At 39.7% G+C, this 27,951-nt stretch overlaps 2 protein-coding genes and 1 long non-coding RNA gene across 6 annotated transcripts; 1 reads left to right on the forward strand and 2 right to left on the reverse strand.

The window, feature by feature from the left end:
• The first annotated feature begins 3,007 nt into the window (after positions 1 to 3,007).
• On the forward strand, positions 3,008 to 4,640 carry LOC135623861 (uncharacterized). Its single transcript, XR_010491523.1, has 3 exons — positions 3,008 to 3,082; positions 3,777 to 4,193; positions 4,355 to 4,640. It is a non-coding gene; the product is annotated as an uncharacterized LOC135623861 (long non-coding RNA).
• Positions 4,641 to 4,777: 137 nt separating this feature from the next.
• LOC135581191 (WD repeat-containing protein 26 homolog) lies at positions 4,778 to 11,695 on the reverse strand. 4 transcript variants are annotated; one of them, XM_065127299.1, is made up of 6 exons: positions 11,311 to 11,672; positions 10,910 to 11,068; positions 8,992 to 9,890; positions 8,398 to 8,499; positions 6,238 to 6,867; positions 4,778 to 5,247 (listed from the first exon to the last, which is right to left on the reverse strand). In XM_065127299.1, the coding sequence occupies exons 3-6, from the start codon at positions 9,664 to 9,666 to the stop codon at positions 5,023 to 5,025; spliced, it is 1,632 nt and encodes a 543-aa protein (XP_064983371.1). In that variant the 5' UTR covers positions 9,667 to 9,890; positions 10,910 to 11,068; positions 11,311 to 11,672; the 3' UTR covers positions 4,778 to 5,022. The 4 variants fall into 4 exon arrangements, with proteins under 4 accessions (XP_064983371.1, XP_064983370.1, XP_064983367.1 ...); XM_065127298.1 differs by having other exon boundaries at positions 10,910 to 11,072; XM_065127295.1 differs by having other exon boundaries at positions 10,910 to 11,173.
• A 7,084-nt stretch (positions 11,696 to 18,779) lies between these two features.
• On the reverse strand, positions 18,780 to 27,951 carry LOC103999509 (protein PAT1 homolog). The gene is made up of 5 exons (XM_009421274.3): positions 27,487 to 27,951; positions 26,583 to 26,746; positions 25,818 to 25,874; positions 23,394 to 23,463; positions 18,780 to 21,510 (listed from the first exon to the last, which is right to left on the reverse strand). Exons 1-5 carry the CDS (start codon positions 27,572 to 27,574, stop codon positions 19,448 to 19,450), a joined length of 2,442 nt encoding a protein of 813 aa, XP_009419549.2. The 5' UTR covers positions 27,575 to 27,951; the 3' UTR covers positions 18,780 to 19,447.

Below are 27,951 nucleotides of genomic sequence, written 5' to 3' on the forward strand. Positions count from 1 at the left end.
AAGTGTGATTATGAGTGCCCATTATTTGATCATGTTATTAAGATTATGTACAATTTTCAAAGCAATGAAGTTATTGATTAGGATAAAACAATTACTTGTCTAAAACTTCCTTTTATCCAAAGTATTTTTTTTCATTTCATTCTTCTTTACAAATAAGAACTTGCACTCTGTATCTTTTTTTTCTGTTTTGATAAAATTTTGGTATATAAAAATATATATAAGTCACTTCTAGAACCTAAATATTACTGCTAATAAACATAATATTTCAAGAGTTGCTTGGCCATGTCAAATCCAAAACCTGATTGACAACTTTAGTTTAATATTGCAAGACCTATAATGCTTAGTATTCTACATTGAGGCTCCTCCGCGTTTAATCCCAAACACTTTTTTGTATCGATTAATTTATTCTTATTATTTAATTTGAATTAGATTCACAACACTTTTTATTTCTTAGTATCACTATTGTCTTCCTAATTATTATTATTATTTATTTATTTATTTATTTATTATTAGTATTATTATTATTTAGGATTTAGAATAATAAATGTTGGCTAATATTCCGTCTCACTCTACGTAGCGAAAAAAAACCTCAAATTTTCAAAAATCGATGTTTTACCTCTATATGATAATTATACACAATCGATATTTACAAGAATAAAACGATCCCAAAAGCCCTAACCAAAATAGTATTATCAAGCATTCTACTTATCGTGCAAAGCATGACCAAAATCAAAACATACGAACACACATAAACTTTATATCGAATACCCTATTTATATATTTATCTGTGACATTCTCTCTCACTTATTTATTAGATATTCTTATTGAAGTCTTTACATATGTAAAATCTTTTTGCTTTTGTTGAATTTTTTATCTTCTATTCTAATTGCAATATGCCTCTCGGCTCTTAGTTACTTTTCATCGCTATTGTTGAATAGTCAAACTTTGATCCGTCAACATTGTTTCAACTTGCCAATAACTCTGACTATAGTGTGGGGTTAGTTGAGTTATACTAATCTTTTATGTTTCCTATAGATTTCTCGGATAAAGGAAAAGACTTTTCTTATTGCATGCTAGTCTCTCAAACTTCTCATGCTACTTGAATTGGATAAATATTTGTCGGAGCTTTAACGAGCATCAGTTCATATATTTTTCAATTTGTGAGGCCTTTCCTCTATAAAATTTATTCATTGATTTCTCTTATATTTAGTTGTTATCTCTAAGTAGGTTTGTATCACTTTCACTTTCGATTAATATTTTATTAAAAAATAAAGTAAACAATATACTCTCGGTGGAGTTTATCATTGGTGAATATTTAATAACTGTTATCTTTTGTTAATTTTTTTCAAATATCTTTAAACATATGCAAAGCTCCTTTGTTAGATAAATGAGAGAACTGAGTACTCGATTTTGCCCATTCTCTTAAGAATTAAGAAGATAAAAGTTACTTGATTTTGATCACTTCCTCGAGAGTTAATTACTAGCCTACTCTTTGCCCATACTCCTGAGGTACCAAAAGTATTTACATTTTTTGTGTTGAGAAAATAGGTTAAATGAAGTGTTTAACTTAAGATCTTATAAGCATCCATTTAAAAAATAATTGATATATAATATAAATTATAAATATAAATTTGGTAAACTATGAATAATCGTATGACAAAGAGTCCAAAATGATCCGTCACATCAAAAAATTTGTCCACGTGATATTATTATTGAACAAGATAACGAATTAATCCTAAGTACTATCCGAAAGACTTATCCAATCATATGCTACCCAGTTACTCTTGGTGCTGTACTAAGTGACACTCGGCACTACTGGAGTTGAAAAATCTTTAAAATGATTACTTGGATGACCTATTTATAAGTAATTTCTTCTCTATACGATAACTACATATAATCTATATTTATAAGAATGAAATAATCCCAAAAACAATCAAAATAGGGCTACCAATCTCGTTACATATTATGTTACATAAATATGAATAAAATCAAAAAAATATAAATATTATATAAAATATCCCATTTATAAATTTGTATGTGACACTTGGATTCCTTTTTGTATGCATTCAAAAACTTTTGGGATTGATTAATTCATCCGTATTACTTAATCTAATGCAGATTTATGAACACTTTTCTTTGTAACATCGTTCTTAGTTAGTTAGTCTGCTAATTAGTACAACTTTTTCAACAAAATATTTTTTCATGACTCTCAAGAAAAGGATTGAAAAAACAAAAAGGAGTTCCACTAATTTCTTTTTTCAAAGAATGATATTTTTATCTATAGCACAGGAAATCACATTTCACTGCAATTTTTTCATTCTTTCATCTTCTTTAAGAAATTTGTTATTGTCCAAGTTCCTATCAGAAATCTATCTCTCTCTCTCTCTCTCTCTCTCTTTCGGAGCAATTAATGTTAATCTTGATATTGTCCTTTTTCTTCTTTTCTTGAAAATTATGTAATTGCAAAGTAATATCTTTTCATGGGTGCTGTCCTATGCACTCATAACTTTTCATGAATGACGGGTGCTTCAAATTTGCCCATTCATGAAAAGTTATATCATGAGTGCATACTTATTTCAACTAATGAATGTGAGGTGAGGTGATGAACCTCACCTCACATGAATATATATATATATATATATATATATATATATATATATATATATATATATATATATATATATATCAATGAATAACTGACTAAAGATTACACGTATTATTTGAGGACGATAAAGTGGCGAACAATTTCTTTTGAACTGACTTTTGGCTAATCGCTCCGAGAAGAGAGACAAAGGTAAATAAAATACAATATTAATGATATAATAGGAGGAGATTTTATTTGTCAGAAACTAAACATAAAATTAAAAAAAATGGAATATAAACCATTGGGGTAAGTAAAGGTATGCTTTCGTGAGGCTTGGTGGGCTGGGCTTTAAGCCCACCGATTCGGCCCAATTAACGGGCTGTTATTGCTTATTATTACGAATGTGCCCTTACATTTCTTTTCCGAACCCTAGCCCTATAAATCCAAGAACACAACCGGAGAACGCGAGCGACCGCGGCGGAAAGCATGAGAGCAAAGGTGAAGCCGCGACCTGGTTTGGAGATCTATGTCTTTTTCATGGTTCTTTTCTTTTGTCTTACGCCGATGCCGGTTTAGGGGTGCGATTCATTTTTCGTGACTCCATGGGGGGGTGTTGTTTTCGCTCGATAAATTTGCTGATGGTTTTGCTTTTAGACATGATCTTTTTAGAAGATGTTCTTTGCAAAAAATTGTTTCTCCGCCTCTTTTGGGAGGCGTTCTTGTTAGCATTTGTTTGGTTGGATGACCTATTATTACACGGTCTCTTGGTAGCATTAATCGTCCGTGGTTTTGGCTTTCATCTGCGATGGATAGTGTAGAATGCTCTTAACCTTCGTTGCCCTAATCCGTAGCTAGATTGAATTGCGATGTGCCTTGAAATCTGAGGGTAAGCCCCGAATCTCGAAAGTTAGCATCGTGTTTTCTTGAAAAAGGGCATCTGATCTTTTGCCATTTGTTCCCTTCTTGGGTGATTGTGAGAAGCGACAAAGGTAAGAAGTATCACATTGTTTTGTTTTCTTGTTTGCTTCTTTGTTGATCAACATAACGATTAATTATTTTTTTCTTCTGATGTAATCCATTGGGTTCATTTGCCTATGAATCATTTTAATTTTACAATCGTGTGTTATGTCCTCTGTTCTATTCTGCTTTTATTATAATTTGCCCTTGTAGCTGATCTCTTTGGTCACTGCAGTGGAAGAAGAAACGAATGAGGAGGCTCAAGAGGAAGCGACGAAAGATGAGACAGAGATCTAAGTAGGCCATTGTGGCAGGAGAGTCATCGATTTGTTTCCAAGTAACCGCCGTGCTTTGCTTTGTGTTCGCCTATTTGCTTAAGTTAATGGTTTCGATATGTTTAACATTTGGAGTATGTTTTTAATCTCTGTGTCTGCTCTTCTATAATTATAATTGAAGGAGATTATTATTTATCATTCATTTTTTTTAATATTTCTAATCTATCATTTTACAAATGTACGTAAATACCATGTTTTCCTCGTCGTCGTCGGACGGCGTCGAGGGAGAGGGCGGCGAGCGGGGTTGGACGTGTCTAACTGCGTAGGTGACGAGTGTGGCGTTGGCATATTGATTTGTAAAAAAAGACTTGTGAATAGTAAGCTTCTGATATGTTATATATAAAACAAAACATTCATTCCTATCGTGTCACGTAATATCTAGAAAATTGTTTCGGTTGAATCAAACTGGGATTGCAATCAGTTTGTTCGTTCGTTCGTTCGTTATATGTATCACTACGTAATAGCAACCGCAAAACAGGTTGTCAACCAGAGGGATTTTGTTCTTGACAAATGCCATACGACACCGGGGTTGAAGATAGGAAGAAATTGGTATTTGGTGACATCATGTCGTGCTGTCGGGAATTCAACCCGGCAGAGACCGATGAGCAAGCGAGTGCTGCGTTGTCAAAAGCTCCCATAAGATTGATTGGTGGTGGACGGGGCAAATGTTCCCCTGCCCACGATGAAACTTGTCCTGGTCGATGTGCGCGGCCGATGGTGGGACCCACTGTCCGTGACATGCCAATGAATGAATCATCCGATGACATGAAGCCGGTGTTGGTCAAAAGAATGCAATCGGGGCGACATGAAGCCGTCGACATGAAGACTCACTTTCAACCCACGTCTCTCTTTACGAGTGAAGAAAATGATCATATACAAAACCACTGGAATCTGCTCAGAGTTCAATAACCTCAGCAATCAGTTCATTGACTCGAGCAAAATGATCATATACTGATGATTCAACACAAAGAAAAAAAAAAGAAGCTGTTTGTACGACCTGAAATAGTGACACTACAATTCATATCAGGAAATAAGCAACTGTACCATTAGAGGTGCATATGCTGCTACCGACCGACGGACGGACGGCAAGGGAGCCAAAAGAATTTACATGGTCAACGAATTCAAGTAATCGACTGTTTCTTTTACTCATTTACTGCTTCCGTTGCAAAGGTGAAGAACGGTGCCATTGCTGTAGGTCTCCTTGCGCTTCCGATTAACCTTGCTTAATCCCCAGATACGGATTGTGTGATCGTCGCTGGCAGATGCAAGCATATGAGGATTTGATGGGTTCCAGCTAACACAGTTGACAGTGCCAGAATGTCCAGGAAGAGCTTCAAGGAGATCTCCTGTGCTTCGATGCCATATATAAACCTGATAATAAAATTATCCCAATGTCACCGGAGCTATCTACGTAAGACAACAATGCAATGTAATCGTTTTGAAACAAAACAAAGATGACAACATCTTTTGGTATGTTGGTTATTTATTATGACAAACAGAGAGTTGCTGTATATGTATGTAGTCTGATAATCTCAAGCAAATTTTCCTAGCTCATAATGAAAGTTACTTGACAATCTGCAAGCATAAAAGAAAAAAAAAGAAAAATCACAATTTGACTAGCAGTATTTCTTAAATAAATAGATTTGGTTCATTATTGTTCTTGCATATCTGATTCCATAGATTTAGTTGAAAAACAACTAACTTCATAAAGAGGATATGGATCAGAAAGCATAGGAAGAAGAAAGACGACAAACGGCAGAAATTATTACTTGTAATTGACCACATGCCTTGCCAGCTGAATGCAACCTAAACAGCTTTTATCAATATAACCTCTATATTCTTCTATTATCTGATCATAGATGTTTGTATCTGAAAATTCTGCAAATATAAAAAAGGTTTGTCTAAAAGATATAAAAATCATGCTTGTCATTGACCAGACACTTTATTCCTTGCTGCGTCAAGACAACTGCAGTTCTGTTTGACTGCACCATGCACAACACAATTAACAAAACCCCTTGATTTCAGATCTTCCCCTGGCTGTCACAATGATAATAGCAATACAAAAACTGGTCGCTCAATGTCAATGACTGCAGGTTATGATTTCCTACACTCTCATGCGATTGAATCACATGATGAAAAACTACTTCAACAATAAAAATAATTGTGTACTAACATCCAAATGAGTAAACTGAAAACCAGCAATAAAGATTCTTAAGCCATTAAGCAATTATACATGCTAATAGCAGGAAATACGTTTTTGAGAAGTAACTCCATTGACATTCACATCTACTTGTTCAAAATGAAAAACGGATATATTTTCATGATGGCAAACATGAATGTATCTTAGTGAGAATTGCACACCTGTGAATCTTCACTTCCGCTGGCAATGAAAGCCTGCTCAAGTCCTCCAAAACAAGATCTTATAAGAAATCGACTGCGTTTGTGACCTTTATATGTGGTAACTAGTTTCGGATCATTCCTTATGTTCCACAAATGAATCTCCTGGTTTATCAGATTTACAAGCAAAAAATTGTCATCCTCTGATAGTGAAAATGAAGTAATTGTTTGTTCCTCTTCTATCAGTGTCTGAATCTTTGTTTCCTTATCGAGCAACAAAATGACAGTTTCTTGGCACATGCTTATAATTTGTCTACCATCTTTTGTGACAGCAACATCAGAGGTTTTACTTGTTCTCTGCCCTTTCCAACAGTCCAGTTCTTTGCCATCTAAATCCCAAAAGCAAATAGTCTTATCCGTAACTCCAGAAAAGAGTTGTTTTCCGTGCAAGAGCCAACCACAAGAGATCAGACCAAGACCAGTTTTTTCATAGACATAGAGGCATTCACCAGAATCAACATCCCAGCGCCTCACAGCTTCTTCCATTCCACAAGTTAGAAGATGGCTGTCATCAGGGCTCCACGCAACCATTAGGACAGATTTCTTATGACCAATCAGCTTGTGCTTCAGTGTCAGTTCTCCATCTTCATGAACCTAATGTAATATGACATGCAGTTCAGCAAAACAAATTTAATCTCAACAATAGCAAGACGGAAATTATTCTTAGCCCATCGAACAGATGAAAGCTATCTTTATCACATCGAGCACAGTTGCATAACATCAATCAAGCACGAAACTATTGCTTGAAACTAATTTTTAAACATTAGTGGATCACTAGTGTACAATCATGTTACAGACCTCTCTTTCAGCCCAAAAGATCCCCTAGCGATCTTACAGAGCCAATGGCCTAAAAGCCTAAACAGATCGACCTTGATTTTTACTGGATCCCATACTACTGGGTCTTGGCATCTAGACTAAGTCCACAAATGATCATAGCGACTGAATCCACATTAAGACACAAGTCAGGATCAGAATGTCAAAGACAAGTTTTAATCCTACTTGGATTAGCAGAGAAGCCATAAAGCTACTTGGACTAGAAATAGAATTGTATTTTCATCCTTGTTTCTGAAGCAACCTTGGAAGTTTCTAGAGTCCTAATTTGTATCAAATTAGTGTCCAAAAACTCCACTACATGTGTAACGTAGGTTATAATTATTTTCCTAGTTAGGATCATATTTGAGGGTTATAGAGCTTTGTAATAGGAAGATTCTGTGCAGATGCGGGATTAACTTTCCATCATGTCTGTTTAGTCTCAGTTTGTTTAGATATAGATAAAGGTTACTGTAAACCCTAAAGGCATTAATTCAGATTAAGAATTATGAATGATTTTCTTTTAGTTCCTCTCTCTCTCTCTCTCTCTCTCTCTCTCTCTCTCTTCTCTTATCCCTTCTTTCCTCTTCCCTAGCTCTTTTTTTCTCAAACATCTTCATTTGAGGCTAACTTCTCTCAAGAACGAAGGTGCTCGATAAGAGTTAATTCCAATCAATTTTTTTTTTTCTAATGGAAGTCATAATAAACAATATGCTCAAAATTTGTTATAGACTTTCCATAAGGACAACTAAGAAATAGATTATGATGTGTAAATAAAGATATTCAAGATGCCTCGATTTTTATATGTGACAGTCTCAGGTTCCCCAAAACAGCTGAAAACAATCCTAAATTTTCTTACAAATTTACTAAAAAATGCTCTACCGAGTAAGACATGATATGAAACAAATGATAACAATCATGATGCTGAAACCATCTTGAGGATAAATTATTTTGCATAATTTTTCTTACTCAAGGAGAATAAGGGTTACAAGTGCAATCAACTCAGAGACATAAAGCATGGAGCATTTGAAACCTCTGATATTTATTAAGTAAAAGTTTCATCCATTACATTCAATCATATTATTCCCACTTAAATACATATCAGCATGTCTTAAAACAAAATATCAACCGATTGCATGCAAAAGGTTATATCCATTCATTATTCAATAATTAGAAGACACATCAAGAAGAAATCTGTAATGAATTTTACAACTAAGCACATCAATCCAAAAGATTTACAATTGTGTTTAACTACTAACAAGCATCGCTAAAATGAAGATAAACCAAAGGCATCAAACTGCAAGACACAATTACCTCCCATATAATTGCAGATTTATCATTTGACGATGATGCTAAATACTTCCCTTGGTTCGAGAACTGTAAAAACCATACTTCATCATGGTGTTCTTGCAGTACCTGCCAAGAATGAGCAACAGTTGTTCAGCAGAACAACAGAACTAGTATCACCCACTTAATAAAAACATTTATGAAAAGAAACATTACTAGAAATGCTTCAAGTAATTCTTTGTCGTTCAATGTGAGTGTATAGGTTGTCCAGCAAAATTTTTAATATATAGGGCATACCTAATGTACGAGGCTTTCGCCAAATATGAGGTATGGGAAGGGTTAATGTATGCTTACCTTTAATATTTAACAAGAATATTTTCGTAACTCAAACCCTGGTCTTCCAGATCACAAAGGAACAATATTACTTTTGTATCAAGGTTCGTCCTCAGTAAAATTTTCAGTATGTGAATGTAAATGCAACTTGCTCAAAAGGTTTTAAACAAACTAAAGCATAGCTGTGTTAAATGGCATTTTAGCCGATGTTCAAGGAAAACAAGAGTACAAAAGAGATTGGCATGCATATGTGTCAGAGTTTAAGATGATACAATGATAAATTCCAACCTGTGTTGTATGAGAAGGTAACTGATCCTTTCCACACTGATGATCGGTGTACAATGAAAGACAGCTTTCATGAGAGTTGTGAAAATAGCAAGCTTCTCTTTGGATGCCAAGTGCTTGTTCAACCAAGTGCTCCAATCTTCTCTCAGGTACCATGATCGACGGAGGAAGCAGCTTCTGTAATTCCTCTAGAAGCTTCATTCGTGGCTTCAAGGTCTCTGTTCCCACATTGGCAAACCCTAGCAAGATACGCTGTGAGGGAGATACAATACAACTGGAAAATTCATGCACCCGCTTTTTGTTGATGCTAAGGGGAGTGATCTGACTTCTCAACGTCTCCAGTGCTTCCATTATCCTATTCTTTTCCAAATTTTCAAAGAACTTCTGCTCAAAAATCAAAAAGGACACAGACTTCAGAATATTTTCATCATCAAGCCCTATTTTGTGCAGTGTAATCAGACTTTCATCCCAATTTCCGTCAAGAACTTGCTTCCGAAAGAGATTGACCGTAGAAGAGTATAAGGGTATTCCTGATTCTTCCTCCAGAACTGCTCCAGTTCTCTCATAACCAAGAGAATAAAGAGCCTTGGTAATAGTTCTCACAAATTCAATCTTCTTAATAACTCCTTTAGGACCGATCATCTCTTCTCTCCCTTGGGATGGTAAAGGCCTGGCCATTAGGCCTCCCAAAGGATTGATAAACTATAAAAGAGATACGAGAGTTAAGTGGCTCCCCAATTCTACTGAGGATGCTTTAATATGTTTTCGCACTGGTTCATTGTCTTCTACACCGCCCACAAAATGCCCAACAAAACATATATACTCAAAGCAGCTCTAATATCCAAACAAGATCAACTCAATTGTTTCCAAAAGCTACTGAAATTGATATGAAAAAGGATTTCCTGCACAGAGTTAAGTAAATAAAAAAAATTTAGTGTCCCAAAAACATTATGCAACTAGTCTATCAACAGGTAAGACAAAAAGGAACAAAAACAAAACGAAATGGTAGAAGCCCCAATTTTGTAAAATTCCATATCAAGTGAATTTATGACAACAGCTTGGGCAATGCTTGTACTTTAGGGTGCCAACAGGACGACAATAGAATTACAGATCAAAATTATAAGAGCGAAGATTGGGATTGTTCCTTGTTGCAGTATATCGCTTATTAGCAAGTTCTCTTAGAAGGAAGTATCTCAACTAGTTTATCAGTAAAGCAAGATGAAAGTAACATAAACCAGACCATATGCTAGAAGCCCCAACTCTGTAAAATTTCATATAGAGTAAACAAATAACAACAGCTCAGGTGATGCTTGTACGTTAGGTTGCCAACATGACAAAAAAAAGAACTAAGGATCAAGATTAGTTGAGTGTGAAGCACAGGATCATTCCTTGTTGTAGTCCGGTCAGATTATGTATACTCGTATTAGCAAGTTCTCTTAGAAGAACCTATCTTGATTGCATTTTGTGTATGGTACTTGATGCATCCATTCTGTGCAGGTATGAACAAACACGTTTTTATCATTATCCCCATTAAAGGAATAGACCAAACAACTAGACCGACGAGGCACAGCGGTTAATGGAAATTGGATATTGTTTCGAGTATGTCTTCTGTCCATCTTTTTCTGGCAGGGAACGAAGCGAGGAGGGTTAGAATTCTTTTCTTCTTTTTTATCCTTGTTCTACTTCACTGTTCGAATGAGGTAAACAGAGAGAAGAACTTCATCCTGTATTAGACAACGAATGAGGCTGTCTTGAAAACACCGGATCCACAAGTATAACTATGTAGCAATGAGTTGAACTGACCATACACACATCGAACAGACGGACAATCCATTTCTGGATCACAAAACCGGATGCTAACAGTCAATACAACGTATAAGTTGCCATAAGCAGACAAATTGCATGAGAACAAAGAACACACCATGATAAAGAAACGCATGAATCTACAGATGTTCCCAGACGATACTCCCAAACAAAAGGAATTTCTTTTTTCCTTTTCGAGTTGTTGATCCTATCCAGAACGTCGCGAAGCAGTTCGCTATAGCAAGAAATCAGCAAGCTTCTCCTCCTCGACGAGCATCTATCTACGCCATAAACATACGTGAATCGACGATTTCCCGGGCGTATTCCATGCCTAAAGCTAAAGAACCCCCTCAAGGCATCAACTCTTACGAACTATGACAATCTAAGCATCCAGAATCAAGAAAAGCACCCGGTGAATGCCATCATGAAGGCACAGAAAGACACCAAAAACCAAAGATGAATAGGCGGACCATAATCTTGAAACCTACCAAGAAAACAAAGAGTTGTTGAAGAATCTACCTGAGACGGCCGAAATCGGTCAAGAAAATACCCCCAGTCTAGCACCGACTCGAGCACCAAACATACAAAATCGCTCGACCCCAAGCTTCGATCGGGCTCTGGGACTCGATTCCGGCCCCAAAGCCCCAAATCTCAAACAACAACCCCTCCCGCGGAGCGCGAGAAATAGGCATCCGCTTCCTCTGGCGCGCCGTTGCCACGAAATTGGTCACAACTGGGTCAGCGGTTTACCCACAGAAGCAGCCCCAAAGAGAGAGAGAGAGAGAGAGAGAGAGAGAGAGAGAGAGAGATGAACAAAAGGGAAGGAGAGGGGCGAGGGGAGTCGGGAGATGAAAAAAAGAGGAGGTTGGGGGGCAATTCATATGGAAGAGTGAGAGGAGATGGGGGAAGGGGAGAGGCGGACGTGTCAGACAGTCAGGCGTTGGTTGGTTAATACGGGATTTGTAATTTTCTTTTATTTTTATTATTTAATTATGCACATTAAATCGGATTCTAATCATTCACGTATAAAAAACATTATCCGTATTTTCACTCTTTTTACTATGATAAAGAAAGAGAGAGAGAGAGAGAGAGAGAGAGCCCTCATTTAGATTCACAATGCCGTAGGCAGCTTTGCTTACACGAGATGAGAGGTTGTATCTCTACGTTTGAGTGAGGAAGAAGCATAGAATAATCTCAGTTTAGTGATTTGGATCAGACACCTACCTACCTACCTACCTAAACGATAGGTTGTTCATCGTCAAAGGTTGTGCTGTGATGGGTTTAGGAATTTTGAAGGATGTGCTCCTGATTTGTCTTGCAGGATGACTTCCCTACTTACCAAATTTTCATATGTTTCTCTTCAGAATTACTGATTTCCACATTAAATATATTTTCATTATTTTCTTGGACATTTTTATTTATTTGTAATTGAATATTTTGACCCTCCTTTAGAGTATTGACATCTCTTATCAGTCAGTAGGTGTTGGTGAATTGATGCGTCATGATCGATGAGTCATGTTTGGTTCACGGGTCGATGTCAAGAGCTCACGATCGGTTGGGCGAGATGCCGAGGCTGATTATGTCCGTAAGTCAGGCTACCGATGTCGTCCGAGGGGAAGCGCCTCTCGATCGGGACACTGGCGTCATCTGTGTCCGGAGGTCTTTTGGTCGGGACGCTAACACCATCTTCGAGGAGGGTGTCTCTCGGTCGGTGTGGTCGCACTTCTAGGGGCGATCGCACTCCTGCATAGAAGGCCCTCGTCAGGTGGTTCCTGGCTTGGACCCCTCAGACGATTAAGTTAGTGTTTGATTTACTTTTTCTCTTCTCTTTTTTTTTCTCCTCTGGCCAGATGCCGATCAGGGGTTTTTAGGCTATTGCGCGAGGATCGGTCGTACGTCGTTTTAAGCGCGACGATCGATCCTCGAGTGACGAGTCGGTACCTTTATGCGGCCGTCGCCCGGAACGGCGTCATATAGTGTCATCCCGAGCTTTCTGGGATGGGACTTACCAAGGGGTGCCATTGGCACGGACTTCGGCTCGACATAGAGATGTACTTCCCTTGTGTTGATTCGACGGGGCATGATGTGGCACGAGTTGTGACGTGGCTAGAGTCCAACGTATACTTTATCAGTATGTGATGGACATGAGACAAATACGTTTGATTACTTTTATACAATATTTTCTTTATTTGTAATTTTTAGGTAGTTGAAAAAGGTATCCATGTAAATTCGGGATGAATATAGCAGCTAAGCCAACAATAGTTAGTGGGTGGAGGAGATCAATTAATTTGAGGTGGCAAAGCCGTGAATAACTACCTTCGAAGGGATATAAGTATAATTTTGCCTTTTAAGTAACGCGAAGAAAACCCCACCTGCCGCCTGGCTCGCCGCCGTCTGCCTCGCCCTCACCATTCTTGCCTTACCACAAACCAAACCATCCACCGGCCACGGTAAACGCGTATTGTCAATTTTAATTCCATATCATTAAGCTAATTATTTAATTGATTATAAAACCACGAACACATGATGTAAAAATTATATGATAGAATTTTTTTTTTTTTTGTGTTTACATCTTATTTTATAAATAATAAAAATAAAAATAATACTTTTAAGAAACAAAAAACAAATAATTAATATGAAAGGTTTTTTATATAAGGCTAACCTAATTTATTGAATATCAACCATTTTTATTCTCATTCGGCATCAAATGTCCAAAACACACGCCAAAAGGTTTAGAAAAATAGTTTCTTTAATTTACGGAATATAATGATCATATATATATATATATATATATATATATATATATATATATATATATATATAGTGTTATACGATTTATATTCTAGAAGGGTTGAAGACGTAATTAACTAACTTCAGAGGGATAACAGTGTAACTTTGCCATTGTCGGCTCGGATCGAAAGCAGAGCTTCGCGCTCTGCGTGGACCCTTTTCTTGCCTTGCCACTGTGGTTTGGCGTTGCGCGTCATCGCATCACCATTGAATGTGCCCCAAACACAAACCATCCAACGGCCATTGGTGACCCGGACGGCCGATCACGTTTGATGACGGTATTTAAGACCCGCGAGGCTAACCCCCACCTCACCATCACCATCACCATCACCACCTCCACCTCTTCCTCCCCTCTCCGTCCCCGTCCCCGTCCCCGTCTCCGCCATGAACAGATTCGTGGCCTGCGCCAGCTTCAACATGCTGATGCTCGCAGCGGGCGTACTGACCCTGCAGTCGTCGAATTCATCGTCGCCGGGCCATCAAGTCCATGATCTCGCACTCCAATTCATCTTCTACGCCGTCGCACAGCTGAGTCTTCTCCTTTTGATCGCGTCCTTTGTGGATCACTTGCTTCCTCCAGCGGCAGCCAGGGGGGTGACTTTCATGGCGACTCGTATTGCTGGATACCTGCGAATGGAGAATCGAGCTCTGTAGACCACACTTCATCTTCCTCTTCGTCTTGCTTCTGCTTTAGTTGCTTATTTCTTGGATGTAGATGATTGCATGTTGGTGATGCCTAAAACTGTATGATTCCCTTTCTCTGTAATCTCTCTGTTTCGTGCGTCCAATAAAACAGGTGGCTTCATTTTTGATGAAATGATTCTGTTCTCTTCTCTTCTCGTGTTCCGCCCATACCCATATCGGAATTAGATCATACAACTCTTTTGTTTGAGATATTAAGCGGGTATTACATTTGTTGATACAGGTTGATCACGCGCTCCTACAGTTTCGTATAAAGCTTCTATTATGTACTCAGTATGATTCCATTCATATTTTGCACATCATTCCAAGTCGCATTGTGCTTACATAAGGCTAAGAATTATACTACACTCGCAAAACACTACTCGTTTCCGTGGATACGGTGGTGCTGCCATACGATCTTGGAATATAGTATCACTGCTTTAAGTATCTGTGAACCTGTCCTGCTCTGCTCTGCTTCTGCAACTCATCTCGGAGTGTTCCTCCTCGACCAAAAATTATAGATAGCACCTGCGAGACTTTTCAGATATTTTTTTGTCCATGGTTGAACTCCAAACTTCCCTCTGCTTTTGAGTTTATATCTGGTGCGAGATCGAGTGATTCGGAACACCAAACACATTGTTTCTGCTTCGAATGTCAAATTCTGTGAATCCGGAGCTTATGTTCCTTCGTTGGTGATCCATGGCGTCGATCCTGCTCAACGTTTACAGTCACGGTCGTGCGTCGCAGTTCGCAGGGCCATCGAGCGGCAGCGATGAGGCGTTGCCGAATCGCCGTTCCAAGGAGAAGTGAGCGAGGGAGTAGACGCCGCGCCACCCCAGGGAGGGAACGGGGGCCAACCAGGGAGGGCCGAGTCAACGACTCGATCAAAAGCTCTGGTGATCCGACTTGGAGAATCGCAGAGGCTTATCCCTGAAGCAACCCACGGACGAGTTGGGTTCGCGAATCTTGTTTGATCCGTCACAAGTGCTTTAAGGTCTGCGGCCTATCAGAAGGCGTCGTTGACCATTATACATTCATGTATATTAATTAAACAGAAACAATTAACCCCCGGAAGTCGTCACAACACCGCAAAACGCCATGCTTCCGCGTGCGCAACAACCACCCACATCGCGCTTCGCCGTGCGGTGCGGTGCGGTTCGCGCGACGGATGTGCGACACTCGCGATATATGACGCGTAGGGTAAAACGTAGAAAAGTCACGGGGAGGGAGAATGGAATGCCTAACTGAGAGACGGGAACGCAACCCATGCCGTCGTGCCCGTCTCTTCTCGTATTGCCTCGCTGGTTTTCCCTCTTCGTCGAACCCCCCCCCCCCCAGCTGGCGTCCACCATGAACGAATCTAAGGGTCGGCCCTGGGGTGGACCCGAGATGGTCGACAGAGAGAGAGAGAGAGAGAGAGAGAGCAAGTCGTAGGTACGGTTTAGAGGAAAAATTGTTTTCCTGATCACCGTTCATCGGAGTTACGATTTTGGTCTTATGAGTGTACTAATTGCCCAATTAGTCCATCAGATTCGGATCGTGACATTAATTTTTAGTCGGATAAGATCCGACACCTACCCAGCATCATCTTGGGATCCGTCAACGGATCCGGCTGGCATCCCAGACCGCATCAGGTCTCGCCTGCTACCTCCTTGGTGTCGTCCGGTCGCCGTCGAATCGAAGACCCTTCCTTCTTCTCGCCGAGCGGCGGCTCCCTGTCTCGTCCATCATCGTGGAATCATTTTTCGCAACGAGAAACTCAAAACACGATCTCTCCATCCGTCGACGGCTCGCTGTTTCTCTCTCCAACCAGATAAAGAAGGGCAGCGAGGAGGAGGAGCGCCGCGACCTCGCTTCCTCTCGCCCCTCTTTAATTCGCTCTAAAATTTGGGCGGAGAAGCAGCTTCGGCTGGGAAGATCATCATGCGAACATGACGAGCCCATTCGTGCACCCCATAGAGCAAGTAAGATGGCCGAGGTGAAGTGGAATAGGAGATCGCCGGAGGATAGGTGGTCATTTTGAGGCAAAGCGAGGCCGGGGAAGACCAGATCACAGACCGAGGTAGATGGAGAGAGAACGATGGATATACATGGCGGTTTTTTCTAGTTCCCCGTTGGTGCAATGTCTATTTTACCCTTCACCGACCATCGTAATGATTGGTGGTCTCGTCGAATGTCTTTTGCTCTGTCTGTGTACGAGCTTATCTCCTTGGTAAAACAAGTGCAGATGACTTCTCGACGAACGAGGGGGTGCCACGTTTGGACTACCCGGCGTCGAACGACGTCGATAGTTCGTCGCCGTCTGCGTGCTAGCGGCCAACGACCAGGAAGCAGAAGGGAGCTTCGACATCGGCATCGACTATTCTATGCCTTGGGAGGAAGACAGAAAGAAAAAGGCTCTTCCTTTCCTTTTTGGCAGATTCAAACGAGATAGTGAGAAAAACATTGGCAGATCTTTATTCGGGCGGAGGGAAAACTAGCAGCATCAGAACCACAACAGGGTGTATACATATATAACGCGAGCACATAACACAAGTAAAAGCAGCAGTAGAGTGGCAGGTCGCTGTCTTCGGAATAAATAGCTAGACGGCTACGGGCAGCTAACGCGTGGTGAAGAATCGAGCGAGCTAGAAAGCGAGGAGATCGGCGGGCCTCTTGGCGAGAGGGGAGTTGTGAACTCCGACAGACAGGGCCACCAGAATCCAACCTGAAAGCAGAAAACAGTATAGCAAGAATTGGTGGTACCAGGGGAGCTCCCTGCGGCAGTGGAGGAGGCCGACCGACGAGACCACCATGGTGGCCAGGCCCAGACGTCTCCAGAGCCCAGGCTTTGCATCCGGGAGGAGCGGAGGAGGCGGTGCGCCGAATTCACCAGCAGGGAGGTCTCCTGAGTCCTCCATCACTTTGGTTCTGACAAGCCTTTGCGCACGGGCCGGTCGATCTGGGAAAAGAGAGAAGGGATGGGTGGAGCTTTATAGCACCCGGAGACTACCAGGTGGAAGAAATAAAAAGGGCCCGCCCTTTTTTCCTTTTTTTTCCCTCCTATCTAATCTCCTTTCTCCCTCCCTATAGTTCTTGCAAGAAGTCAACAATTGCGGCAACCCAAAAGCTCGCCTCTCTCGAGTGCACACATAAGATTTTCCCAACATTACGATTTTTTTCAACTATACGAGTAAATAAATATCGCTGTTCTGTTAAGAAAAATCCTCCCGTTTTACGTGTATATAATAATGTCTCTTTCACCGGTGTCCATAGTTGACTCAGCTTGCACTTGGCAGCAAAGCATAGGGAGATCGAATATCGATCGGAGGGAATCCATAACCAATCGAAAAGAGATCCACATAAATAAATAAATATATATATATATATATATATATATATATATAATTATTACTTTTATAATACAAAAATTAGTAAAATATTGGAAATATTTAACATTCTGAATTCTGCTCTCTTATCGCTCCCGGTGGAAACATACGGAAGCAAAATCTAACAACGTGGAGTGGGACCTCCCACCATAGCGAGTCTTCCGCGGGCAATGAATGCTACGTGCATGGCGAGCGTCGTCAACTTCGGTGTCTCGTGCGTCTCTCCACCTGAAAGGAAACGGTGGATATACATTCGGTACCCACGTCGGAAAATACGTAAAAACGCAAGAGAAGAATAGGCTTCACACGGCGGGTGAGTCCAGCATTCGAAGTCCGTCGGTCGTTCGTACACGGAAAGGAAAAAGAAAAAAGAGGGCGCTGCTTCGTGTGGTGACTTCCGATGCGCCCTCCCAAAGTGTTGGTCTCATCGTATCCTCTCGCTGTGGCGAGGCTCCTTCCGCCGACGAAATTTTCCTCCCAGGGGTTGACTGCCGTTTCCCTTCTGTTCCCTGTCACCTCAACCGTTGCATCCTAATTCCTTACCCTCCTGCGAAAGCTTCGGCTTCCTTTTTCCACCCGCACTCGCCATTTCCCACGCCCGTCGGTCGTCAAAGACATCGGAAATGGCTCTGGCGTTCTCCGAATCAAATAATGGAATCGAGTGAAAGCACGTGATCGATCGCCGAATCAAATAATGGAATCGAGTAAAAGAGCGTGATTGATCGCCGGCACCACCAACTTCCCCCACCAAAAGCAATGGACGTGAAGTGGAGGCACCGCCACCGCCACCGCCACCATCGACGGGACAGGCGCTAGGCTTCCATGGTGGTCTCGTCCGTCAGCCTCGTCCACAGCCGCGGGCGGGGAGCTCCCCTGGTACCAATTCCTGCTCTACTGTTCTTTCCTTGTCAGGTTGGATAATGGTGGCCCTGTCCTTCGGCGCTCGTCGATTTCCTCTGATCGCCATCTATCAACTTCGTTTCATTCAAATCATTTATTTTTATTCAAATCATTTATCAAAATATTTAAATTAAATTAATAATAATATACTCATCACACCCCAATAAATCAAATCAAAATATCACATTCATATAGCGGCCGTCATGATACTGAACTGGAACCAAAATAACGAACACAACAAGAAAGCAGTTTGAGACGAATCAAAAGTAAATAACACAGAATGTTAAAACATCTTGTAGTCGCATTACAATTAAGGATTAAAATCCAAAGAGCATTTGAACTCCTAGCGGTTGCATCAAAAAAATAATAGAAGCAGCAACTACTGCTGAAGGTCAGTCAACGTAGCTAAAACGAACTTCCCTCAGCCAACCAACATGACAAGAAATTAAACAAAGTAAAAACGATGCTACATCTTGCAGACAGGCTCTACCAGATCCTTGAAGACCGCCAGTAAAGAAAGGCTTCGAACCACGGAATTTGTACAGTTCCTATCCCTATAAGATAGATGTCTGGAGTTGCAATACGGAGCACCAAAATAAGCTCCCCACAAGAACACCTCCAGTCAATCTCCCACTGCATCTTGGCGTGATATATGAAAGGCAGGGACTACATGTTTCCAAATACAAAAGCAAAAGTGCAAATTAAAACAATATAAGCATAACTACGACCTTGCGAATCTGCTCAGGTCTTTTCCTTTTCTTTTTTTTTCCCATTAGGCAACAGACTTGTCTTCCTGCTCAGGCCAGAATGATCGAGCAAAGATGGCAATGGTATATTAATGGCAGAGATCTCAAATGAAACGGTACTTCGTCGTACATGTGACAGGCAACACATCGACCCGGCGGTGATTGAGGAGTTTAATGCCCGTTGCTTCCCCCATGAGCATTCTGCCCGGTGGCAGGGATAGTTCTCTGAGCAAAATCAAGTAACAGCTTACGCTGATGCTCATTAGTATGAGGAAGACTAGCTCGTAACAACTCCACTGGCATCTCCCTACTTATGGCTCTGGTGACCTCTGACCCAGCAACAGCAGCATTTGCAGACTGCATGGATAAAGACTGCATTATACTTTCATACTTACTAAGACAGTACTTTGTGAGAAGCCCGAAAAAGGCATTGAACGATGCCTGCCACAGGTTACAGCTAGGTATGCTGTAATTGCCAGCATTTTTTTGGTCCGTTAAAAGCTGTGTCGCCCTATCGAGAACAGCTTTTATAATGATGGAAGCACCGTCACCAGCAGAACTTCCAAGCGGACGAAGAGGAGGCTGCTCCAAAGAACAAACCACAGCAGCTAGACAAGCACTGAGTGCACTAATGTCCATGCCATGTATGCATGAAGAAATATTCTTTGCAAGATTGGTTATACTTTCTGCAGAACTAGAATCCAATGGCATAACCCCAAACAGAACTCTCAGGTGACGGAAAATAGCCATGCAGACAACCCGGACGAGCTCACTATTCGGAGTAAGAAGTTGTAGGTACCGCGAAAGAAGCTTCCGGCCCTTTGGCAGAGAGACTAGGCGAAGAAACACAAGATCATCCTTTGGTGCCAGCCCGGGGTGGTCAGATTTACCAGGGCCAAGTGGATCAACCAGCTGAAGTGATGCAGCAAGCTCTTGAAGTAGAATTTCTCTTTCCCTCCTAAGTTGGGAACCACCATCCTGTGGCTGGCTGAATTGTAATAGGCGATCGATGTCATCAACATTGAGTAGAAGGCAGAGGCCATCCTCGATGGTGATTCTAGCAGCCAACATAGGCTCCTCCTCTAGAGGTTTTACAGCAGATTTCTGGTCAAGGATGTTATCCACTGATGCTGATTGTGTTTCAACTTCAAGAAGAGGACGAGGTCTACGAATTGAAGAGAAGGAAAGCCGCCCGAGAGCATCAACCTGGAGATATGCATGTGGCTCATCCTTGGAATGCGCTCTAGAAGACAAATCCTTGGTGAGATTTGGGCAGAAATGGTGCTTCAGACTTGATCCAGCAGATTTCTTTGCTAGGCAAGCTTGGTGATAGTAATCATCTACGTAGGGGTCATTACTATGAGTTGCAACATGCTGCAATCTTAAAATGTTTTCAAGCTCCTCAGTTGTCATGCATTTTGAACGGAACCGTGACCACCCATTGTACTTCTGGTTGCCAACATCAGAATACTGTTGAGGAAGCCCAAAGTTCTGTCTCCCTCTGTAAATTGGTCTCGATCTCTGGTCTCTGAAATCAGCCATCCCAAGCACAGCTTCAAACCTATTTATCATCTGTGGTGGGGAATGACCAGGGTGGAACTGCTGAGGCGGCACGTGGGGGAATCGTGAAATTGAAGGCAAAAGTTGGTGAATTCCATGTTGCGGCTGTTGTGTCAGCAGTTGAGAAGGAATTGGATTGTTTACATGAGGCCTCTGACGCTGGGTCACATCAGATATCAAATTTGGATTGTCCCATGAAAGGAGACTAGGTCGTTCTGACCAATGATTCTGTTGCCTGCTATTACTGGAGAGTCCTGGTGGGCCAAACTGAGACATGTTTACATCATAATGTGATCCGTGTGCTGCTGGTGGACGAATTTGGGAGAAAGGGTAGGGATTTGGCGGAGAACAAGGCACCTGGAGGCCATAAGTAGGAGAAGAGGCGATTCCATGATGTGTGTGATTTGTGGGAAACTGTGAGGCTGCAACATGTGAAGGGAAGGACAAATGAGAAGATTTTGGTACATGGATTGGTTCGCTAGGTTGGTACTGATGTTGCTGTTGAGGAGAGGAAGATGTTCTGTATAGTGGTCTGGAATCTGCAAATTGACCTGCTTGCGGATGTGGATGTGACCACCACCTTTTACCATCCTGGACACTTTCAGTCTCTCGTATATGCTGATCTTGCCAATTTGAAAACTCTGTTTCTTGTGTCCATTCTGCAGTTGATGAACCTAAAAAGAAAACATCTCCATGAAAGAGGTTTAACTAACCAGGCTTGTTGTCAAATGGATCAAATAATACACAAAATCAAATTCATTAAAGATTAAATTGACACATGGAGATCCTAACAAGAGAATGGAACAATTTTAACCACAATACAAAGTGAATCAAGAATTTAGCTTCATATGAACAAAAGGCGGTCATAAGAAAGGCAAAGACTGGCAAAGGAAACATCACTCTGAATAAACTAGAAGCGATCATTCAAGCATGTAAATTAGATGATATTCACAATACATTAATTAGATTTCTGTAGGGTCATTTCCAGAACTATAAATGAAAAATTGGACCACAAATAAGCCCAAAATATTGTAAGAAAAAAACAAGGGAATAGATGGAACTCCTTCCGCAGGCTAAAGATCCAAAAATCTATCTGAAATCTATCCAGGAAAGTATTGCAAAGCAGGGGACCTCACGTAAAAACAATTTAGTGTCTTATAACCTAAATGCAATAACCTAATATTTTAAATCTCAAGAGATGACTCATAGATAACACCCTAGCACAAAGCACCAGCACACAGTGGTATGCCTCTGCATAAACACAGTTACACCAATTTTATTCATGGCAGTACAAACAGCATCTACAGTATGTTTCACTGATGCAACTGCACCACTGTGAAAAATAAACCCTTCATCATATCCAAGACAAGATGGGAAAGAAGCAATAGAAATACAGAAACACCATCCAAGATCAGCTATTACTGTTTGATAGCAATATGAAGGATTGTGCAATTGCATCAAAGATGCCAACAAAACTTCTAAGGTCACTAGTCAAGAATGCCCATTCTAGGCTCACCCATGTCATCAATGACATTTTATTTTACTAGCTTTTTCAAAAGATTATAGTGTAAAATTGTGTCTATGAAGAAGATAAGAGGTCCATATATTGGTTGGACAAACTTTGCAAGGATGCATAGGGTTAATTGGATGCAGGATTCTGTTTTCCTTCATGACCATCCTCACATTTTCAGCTTTGCTGGATGGGGAGCTAGCTGTAATCGTTTCTTTGAATACTGAACAATATTTGAATCTGAAATAAACTTATCCTTAAGAACAGACTTCTTGTAATGTATCATTTGCAAAGTTTAAAGCATATCCATGATGGATGTTTATATGAATTACTATGATCATTATTCACAACTTATGATGCTCTGCAACAAACTCGGTGTATTAATGTACATTTAGCTTCATAAAATTAATATTCTTTGCTAGAGTTAACTGGCATCAGAAATGGAAGCATTGTTGTTACCCTTGCAAATTTGTAGTTTATGAAACAATATACAACTAAAAAAAAAAGACTAATTAGGTGACAGATAATCAGACAGGCAAGCTCCATGGTAATTGATGCAACTATGGAAGATACCTCTCACGAAGGAAAGAGGTAGCACAACAGAATATAGTCATACTGTACCAAGTATAACATCCATTATGCTATTGTTCAAAATTTTGAAAATTGTCATACCGAATTAGATTTGGACGACAGTTTACATACATAATCAACAGAGTTGTCTATTCTTTAAGAAGCAGTTTGCAAACAGATCAATTATGTATCGATTCTAAAACTAGTTAAAATTCATCTATGAACTTAACCTTTGACATTCTATGTCCCAACAAAATATGAGATTTTGACTATAATAAAATAACATTACTTTATATTAAATGCATATTTTTGCAAAGAAAAATGAAATAACCTTCAAACATCAAAACTATCTGATTCAATTAATAATAAAAGTGCACCACCTTGCAATGAATACAACCAACAAAAACATTTATATTAAATACATGAAAGAGAAAAAAATATCCATAAAAGTGACTATAATAAAATAACATTACTCACTTTCCCTAGAAAAAGAACCCCTTTCACCAATTACTCCTGTGCTCCATGGTTCAACAGTACCCTTGTTCAACTGAAGGAAAGAACAAAGTATGATCAGCAATATTTTTGTTGCCGCATAAACCAATCACATGTGAGATTTTGACAAATAATTTGCCAGATTAAACAGTTGCAGCTATATGATAGCCCAATTAGATCACTTAGGTTCATATGGAACAGTGAACATATTTTCTGTAAACAAAGTGATTTCCTATGGAGAATTGGAAATAATATATATTTTCTGAAAACAAAGTGATTAACTACTGAAAATTGGAAACAAAAAAATGTTTAGGAGTATCATCATTATAGGCTACTAAGTCTTAAACAGTTGCATTTGCAAAAATAATGGTTGGAGCAAAATGCACGTTCCTCATTGGACATCAAATCAAACAATTCAATATTAATGAGTCATGGACAACATAAACATGCCATATCTGCTATCTATAAGGTACTCGACACAAGATCAAAAAGGAAGTTACAAGACAATTTTGCAAGACCAATATTTACCAGTCATAGACATCAGTCAAATTCATGTTTACAAGACAAAGATATATGAGCGAATATATGAATGCTTACCTATAATGCATAGGTTCCTTAACTAACAATCACAATACCTCGTCATATCCAACCAATATAAAAGTTACAATGAGATGCCTCCATGGAAACACAACTGGATCGGCAGTACATGCACTGTTGCTCATTTGAATAATATGTCTTTCATGCTCATAAAAGCATCAGCTTCTCTGCAAAACATACAGACAAAGACGTTGTTCTCACGGTTTAAACTAAAGAAAAAAGAAGGCAAGGAAAATTAATTTTACAAATTGTGTTGAATACATGTTCATACTTCCTGCCTTGGATGGCAAAATCTTTCAAGTTACAACACTGTGGATCACATTCCTACTGTCTTTTCAATAATGATTGCAGGTTGTTATAAATGAAATCAATTGCAGGAAACACTGAAAAAAAAAGGCAAGGCCAAGGCATGATGTCCAGTGTCTTTGTCAGTGGGATTTATGCATTAAAGCCCAATTAGTAAGCTTCATTGGCACTCCTACATTTTCCAAAATATAATATAAGATTGTGTCAACCAAGCATGATAATCAATAAATCTACAAAGATTACATGCTTGAGATTCCTTTAACAACCAGAGATTGTTATAGCAAACATCCACAGGGTTTGGCATTTCAGTCATAACAATTACATGCAAAAAAAAAGAAAAAGAAAAAGAAAATTGGCCTCTCCTTCTATTGATTGGAGAGGAATTATAATAACATATTCTTATTCATGTAAGGCATAAGATTGAGTACCAAGTGTAAAGGTCACATCCAATCAAAACATCAAGCAGATCTGCCCTCAACAAATTCGGAATCCTCATGAACCACAATACATGTGGAGAAAATTAAAACTTTTAGGTGAAGCAATATCTAAGAAGCCATTAGTTGGAATTATTGATTCTATAGCCTAGATTAAACTATGTTCATTTGGCATGACCTACGGGTGTTAATTTTAAAAAACAAGTTACAAAAAGATGCTGTGGGGGAGAAATCTTTTTAAGTAGTTCTCAATTAGTCATAAATCCAACAAAATCCGGCTTAAAACAATATTAAGGCAAGTTAAAAGCATCAGACTATGCTGAATAATATACTATTTTCAGTTCATTGGTTTTCATTTTCCAAGAGTTGCATAAGCACGGACCGCTCATTCGAATCAGATATGGGTGCATACCCAAGCATTTAACAGCACAGAGAAAACGAAGATAACAAAACACCAATATGGATGCAAATTTTGAAGATACTATATAATATACCAGATAACTAATCCTATTATGTCTGACAAGAATGTGAAATATTGGAAGATAACGTTATAAATCCATGCAGCAGTACATTTGCCAATTATCTGGCAGGAAGCCAGTGCCTGCTTTAAACTTAAATGTGACGGCCATGTGATTCATATTGGAACTTTATCAAATTCACCAAGACAGCTGATTATTTTCGGTTATTGCTACTGTCATTATTGTCAATAAATCATCGGTTGTCATAAATTGACCTCATTTAAAGTTATAAATTAAAAAGAGAATAAATTATTTTAAGATAGAGAGGCGTACGTATCAAGGCAGATCAACAAATTGATGCCCATGTTTCATTATGATACTTAAAAGTAACATGATTAACATGATAAATAGGTCTTGCGGTCACTACACAGTTTCAGAGCTTCATGTAATTTTCCAATCATTAAAAAACCCAATAGTTCACCGGCCTGCAGGACTTTACTATAACAAACAATTCTGTAGAGACTAAAGAGCCTGAAGGATAATTCAAAACATCTTGCTGGAAAAGCATCTATTCACATAAGAAATAAAATATGAAAAAGAAAGAAAGAACTAACCTTGGAAAAGGTACTGGCAAGCTCATAAATATCAGATGTGGCACTAAGATCTTCCTCCTGCAAATCAATAGATTTTCATTAAAATTATGGCCTCAATAAATCACTTCTATTCTAATTGCCAGAGCAAAAAAATGTCCTCAAATGAACCAACACTATAGGTGACACACTCATGAACAATATCAGTGTCATCTGTACCAGTGATATATGGTAACAAGCATATTTGTGCATATCCGAAGGCAAGAACATTAACCACATATAACTAGATTGGAAAGATGGAAAGTTGCTTCACAGATATTAAAGGTCAAGAGGGAACAGCACTAGAAACAAGAAAGTGATGCTAATTGTGATGGTACTAATTGACATATATAATAAATCTTAGTCGACATTGGGCATGCTGTATCCAATCTTCACATGATAAAGATAAGCTATTATGGTATTATAGAGCTCAATACTGTTGAAAGAGCAGTAGGCTTGAAAGCATAAACATCAGAAACATCAATCTCAAAACATCATCATAACAGAGGAACTAAGGTTGCTGTCAAATGAGTCAAATAAGATGGTGTAAATAGAAGGGGAAGCTACCAGACACAATAGAACAGACATTGTATCTGAAAAATAGTAAATATGACCCCGAAAAATTTGTTCTAAACCAAATTAAGTTAAACTAGGAAGCATAATTAGGATGTGTATTATGTCAATAGTAATTTTTTAAAGGAAAAATAAATAAAAAAATCAAGATACAGTATTCATGTTGAAGAAACTTACTTCTACTCTATCCCCAAGGAGAGAAAATTGATAATCCTCATCATCAATCCCAACAAAGCTGCGATCGGCACCACCACCATCACCTTCTAATCCTCCTAACTCAACTTCCTCCATGACACTATTTCCGAAAAATGCATATTGTGAAGCATCAAACTGAGCTCTATCTGCATGTTGAATAAGCATAAAACGATGAAGTCACAAGATGAAAAAGAAAACATTTCAAGTAGACCAGATTCAGTACTATAGTATTTTGTAGCTGCTAAGATTAGCATCGTATTCAACTCGTAGGAGTCAGGAATAAAGTATATAGATGCATTGGCTACGGCGAAATAGAAAGCCAATCAGATCCTTAAAAGTACAGGAGAACTGCTTCACGTATAGCTTGCCTGAAACATCCCGAGCCTACTCATAACTAAATATTCTAAATTTAGACAATTGGCCTCCTTTATTTACTCTATACAAAAAGTCAGGTTTTCATGACGCGGTGTCCAGTATTTCGATAGCTGCTCGATTCTAAATTCGAGACCGTGCAAGCCACAAAAAATCACACCAACAATATCAGAAAGCAAATACCATAAAAACAAAATGAAACAGGAGTCAGCATCCGGAGAGAAAAAAGATCATTTGTGCATCTCTTTTTGATAAGAATAAGAGAAGAAGTTCGTGATTTTGACATTAAAAAAAAGATGGATCCGCCACTCCGAAGCCGGTCACCTGAGGCAAAAGATCCAGCAAAATACTCAACGAAGAAGCGGCCTCCCACATCCCTTTTAACCCAGTCCTACCGAACGACTCCGTCCTCAAGATCCAATCCTTCCACGAAATCAACCCACAAAACCAAATCCGCAGCACCAGAAAAAGACCTAAATTCGAAGACAGAAGAAAAAGAAGAGAAAGATCTCACCTGCAACGCCGTCATCCTGTCCTCCGAACCCATCACCGACGCCCGGGTCCTGCATGCCGCCACCCTCCCCATCCATCGCCGCCGCCATAGATAAAAACCCTAGTATCTGAAATCGCGACAACAAAGACAAGGAAAAGGGAGCAAGAACCCTAAATCCGAATCCGCCCTAGGGTTTTCTGGCCAGAGCTGAGATCTGCTAGAAAGAAGGATCCAAATTTTGATGCCCCCCCGCTAGTAGTTTCCAAGAGTCGGTGCTAGAAAAGAACTCCACCGGAAAGATGAAAAAAAATCGAAGGAGCACCTAAAACTCTAAAAGAAATATAAAAATGAGCGAAGGCGAAGGGGAGAGAGACTTTTATTGGAGCGTTGGGTTTTTTCGCTTCCTTTCTTCAGCTCTCTCTCTCTCTCTCTCTCTCTCTCTCTCTCTCTCTCTATCCTTCGCTGGGTGTAACTCTACGATCCTCG

This window comes from Musa acuminata, chromosome BXJ2-9 (genome assembly GCF_036884655.1).
Source record: "Musa acuminata AAA Group cultivar baxijiao chromosome BXJ2-9, Cavendish_Baxijiao_AAA, whole genome shotgun sequence".
Classification (NCBI taxonomy): domain Eukaryota; kingdom Viridiplantae; phylum Streptophyta; class Magnoliopsida; order Zingiberales; family Musaceae; genus Musa; species Musa acuminata.

Coding starts and splice junctions, on each gene's coding strand:
- LOC135581191 (XM_065127297.1), bottom strand. CDS start 9,666: ATGGCCAGGCCTTTACCATCCCAAGGGAGAGAAGAGATGATCGGTCCT. Junction 8,500..8,991: donor TACCTTCTCATACAACACAG/GTTGGAATTTAT, acceptor CATTCTTGGCAG/GTACTGCAAGAACACCATGA. Junction 5,248..6,237: donor GCGGAAGTGAAGATTCACAG/GTGTGCAATTCT, acceptor TTTTATTATCAG/GTTTATATATGGCATCGAAG.
- LOC103999509 (XM_009421274.3), bottom strand. CDS start 27,574: ATGGCGGCGGCGATGGATGGGGAGGGTGGCGGCATGCAGGACCCGGGC. Junction 26,747..27,486: donor ACAGGATGACGGCGTTGCAG/GTGAGATCTTTC, acceptor TTCAACATGCAG/ATAGAGCTCAGTTTGATGCT. Junction 23,464..25,817: donor TTGCCAGTACCTTTTCCAAG/GTTAGTTCTTTC, acceptor TCTTTCCTTCAG/TTGAACAAGGGTACTGTTGA.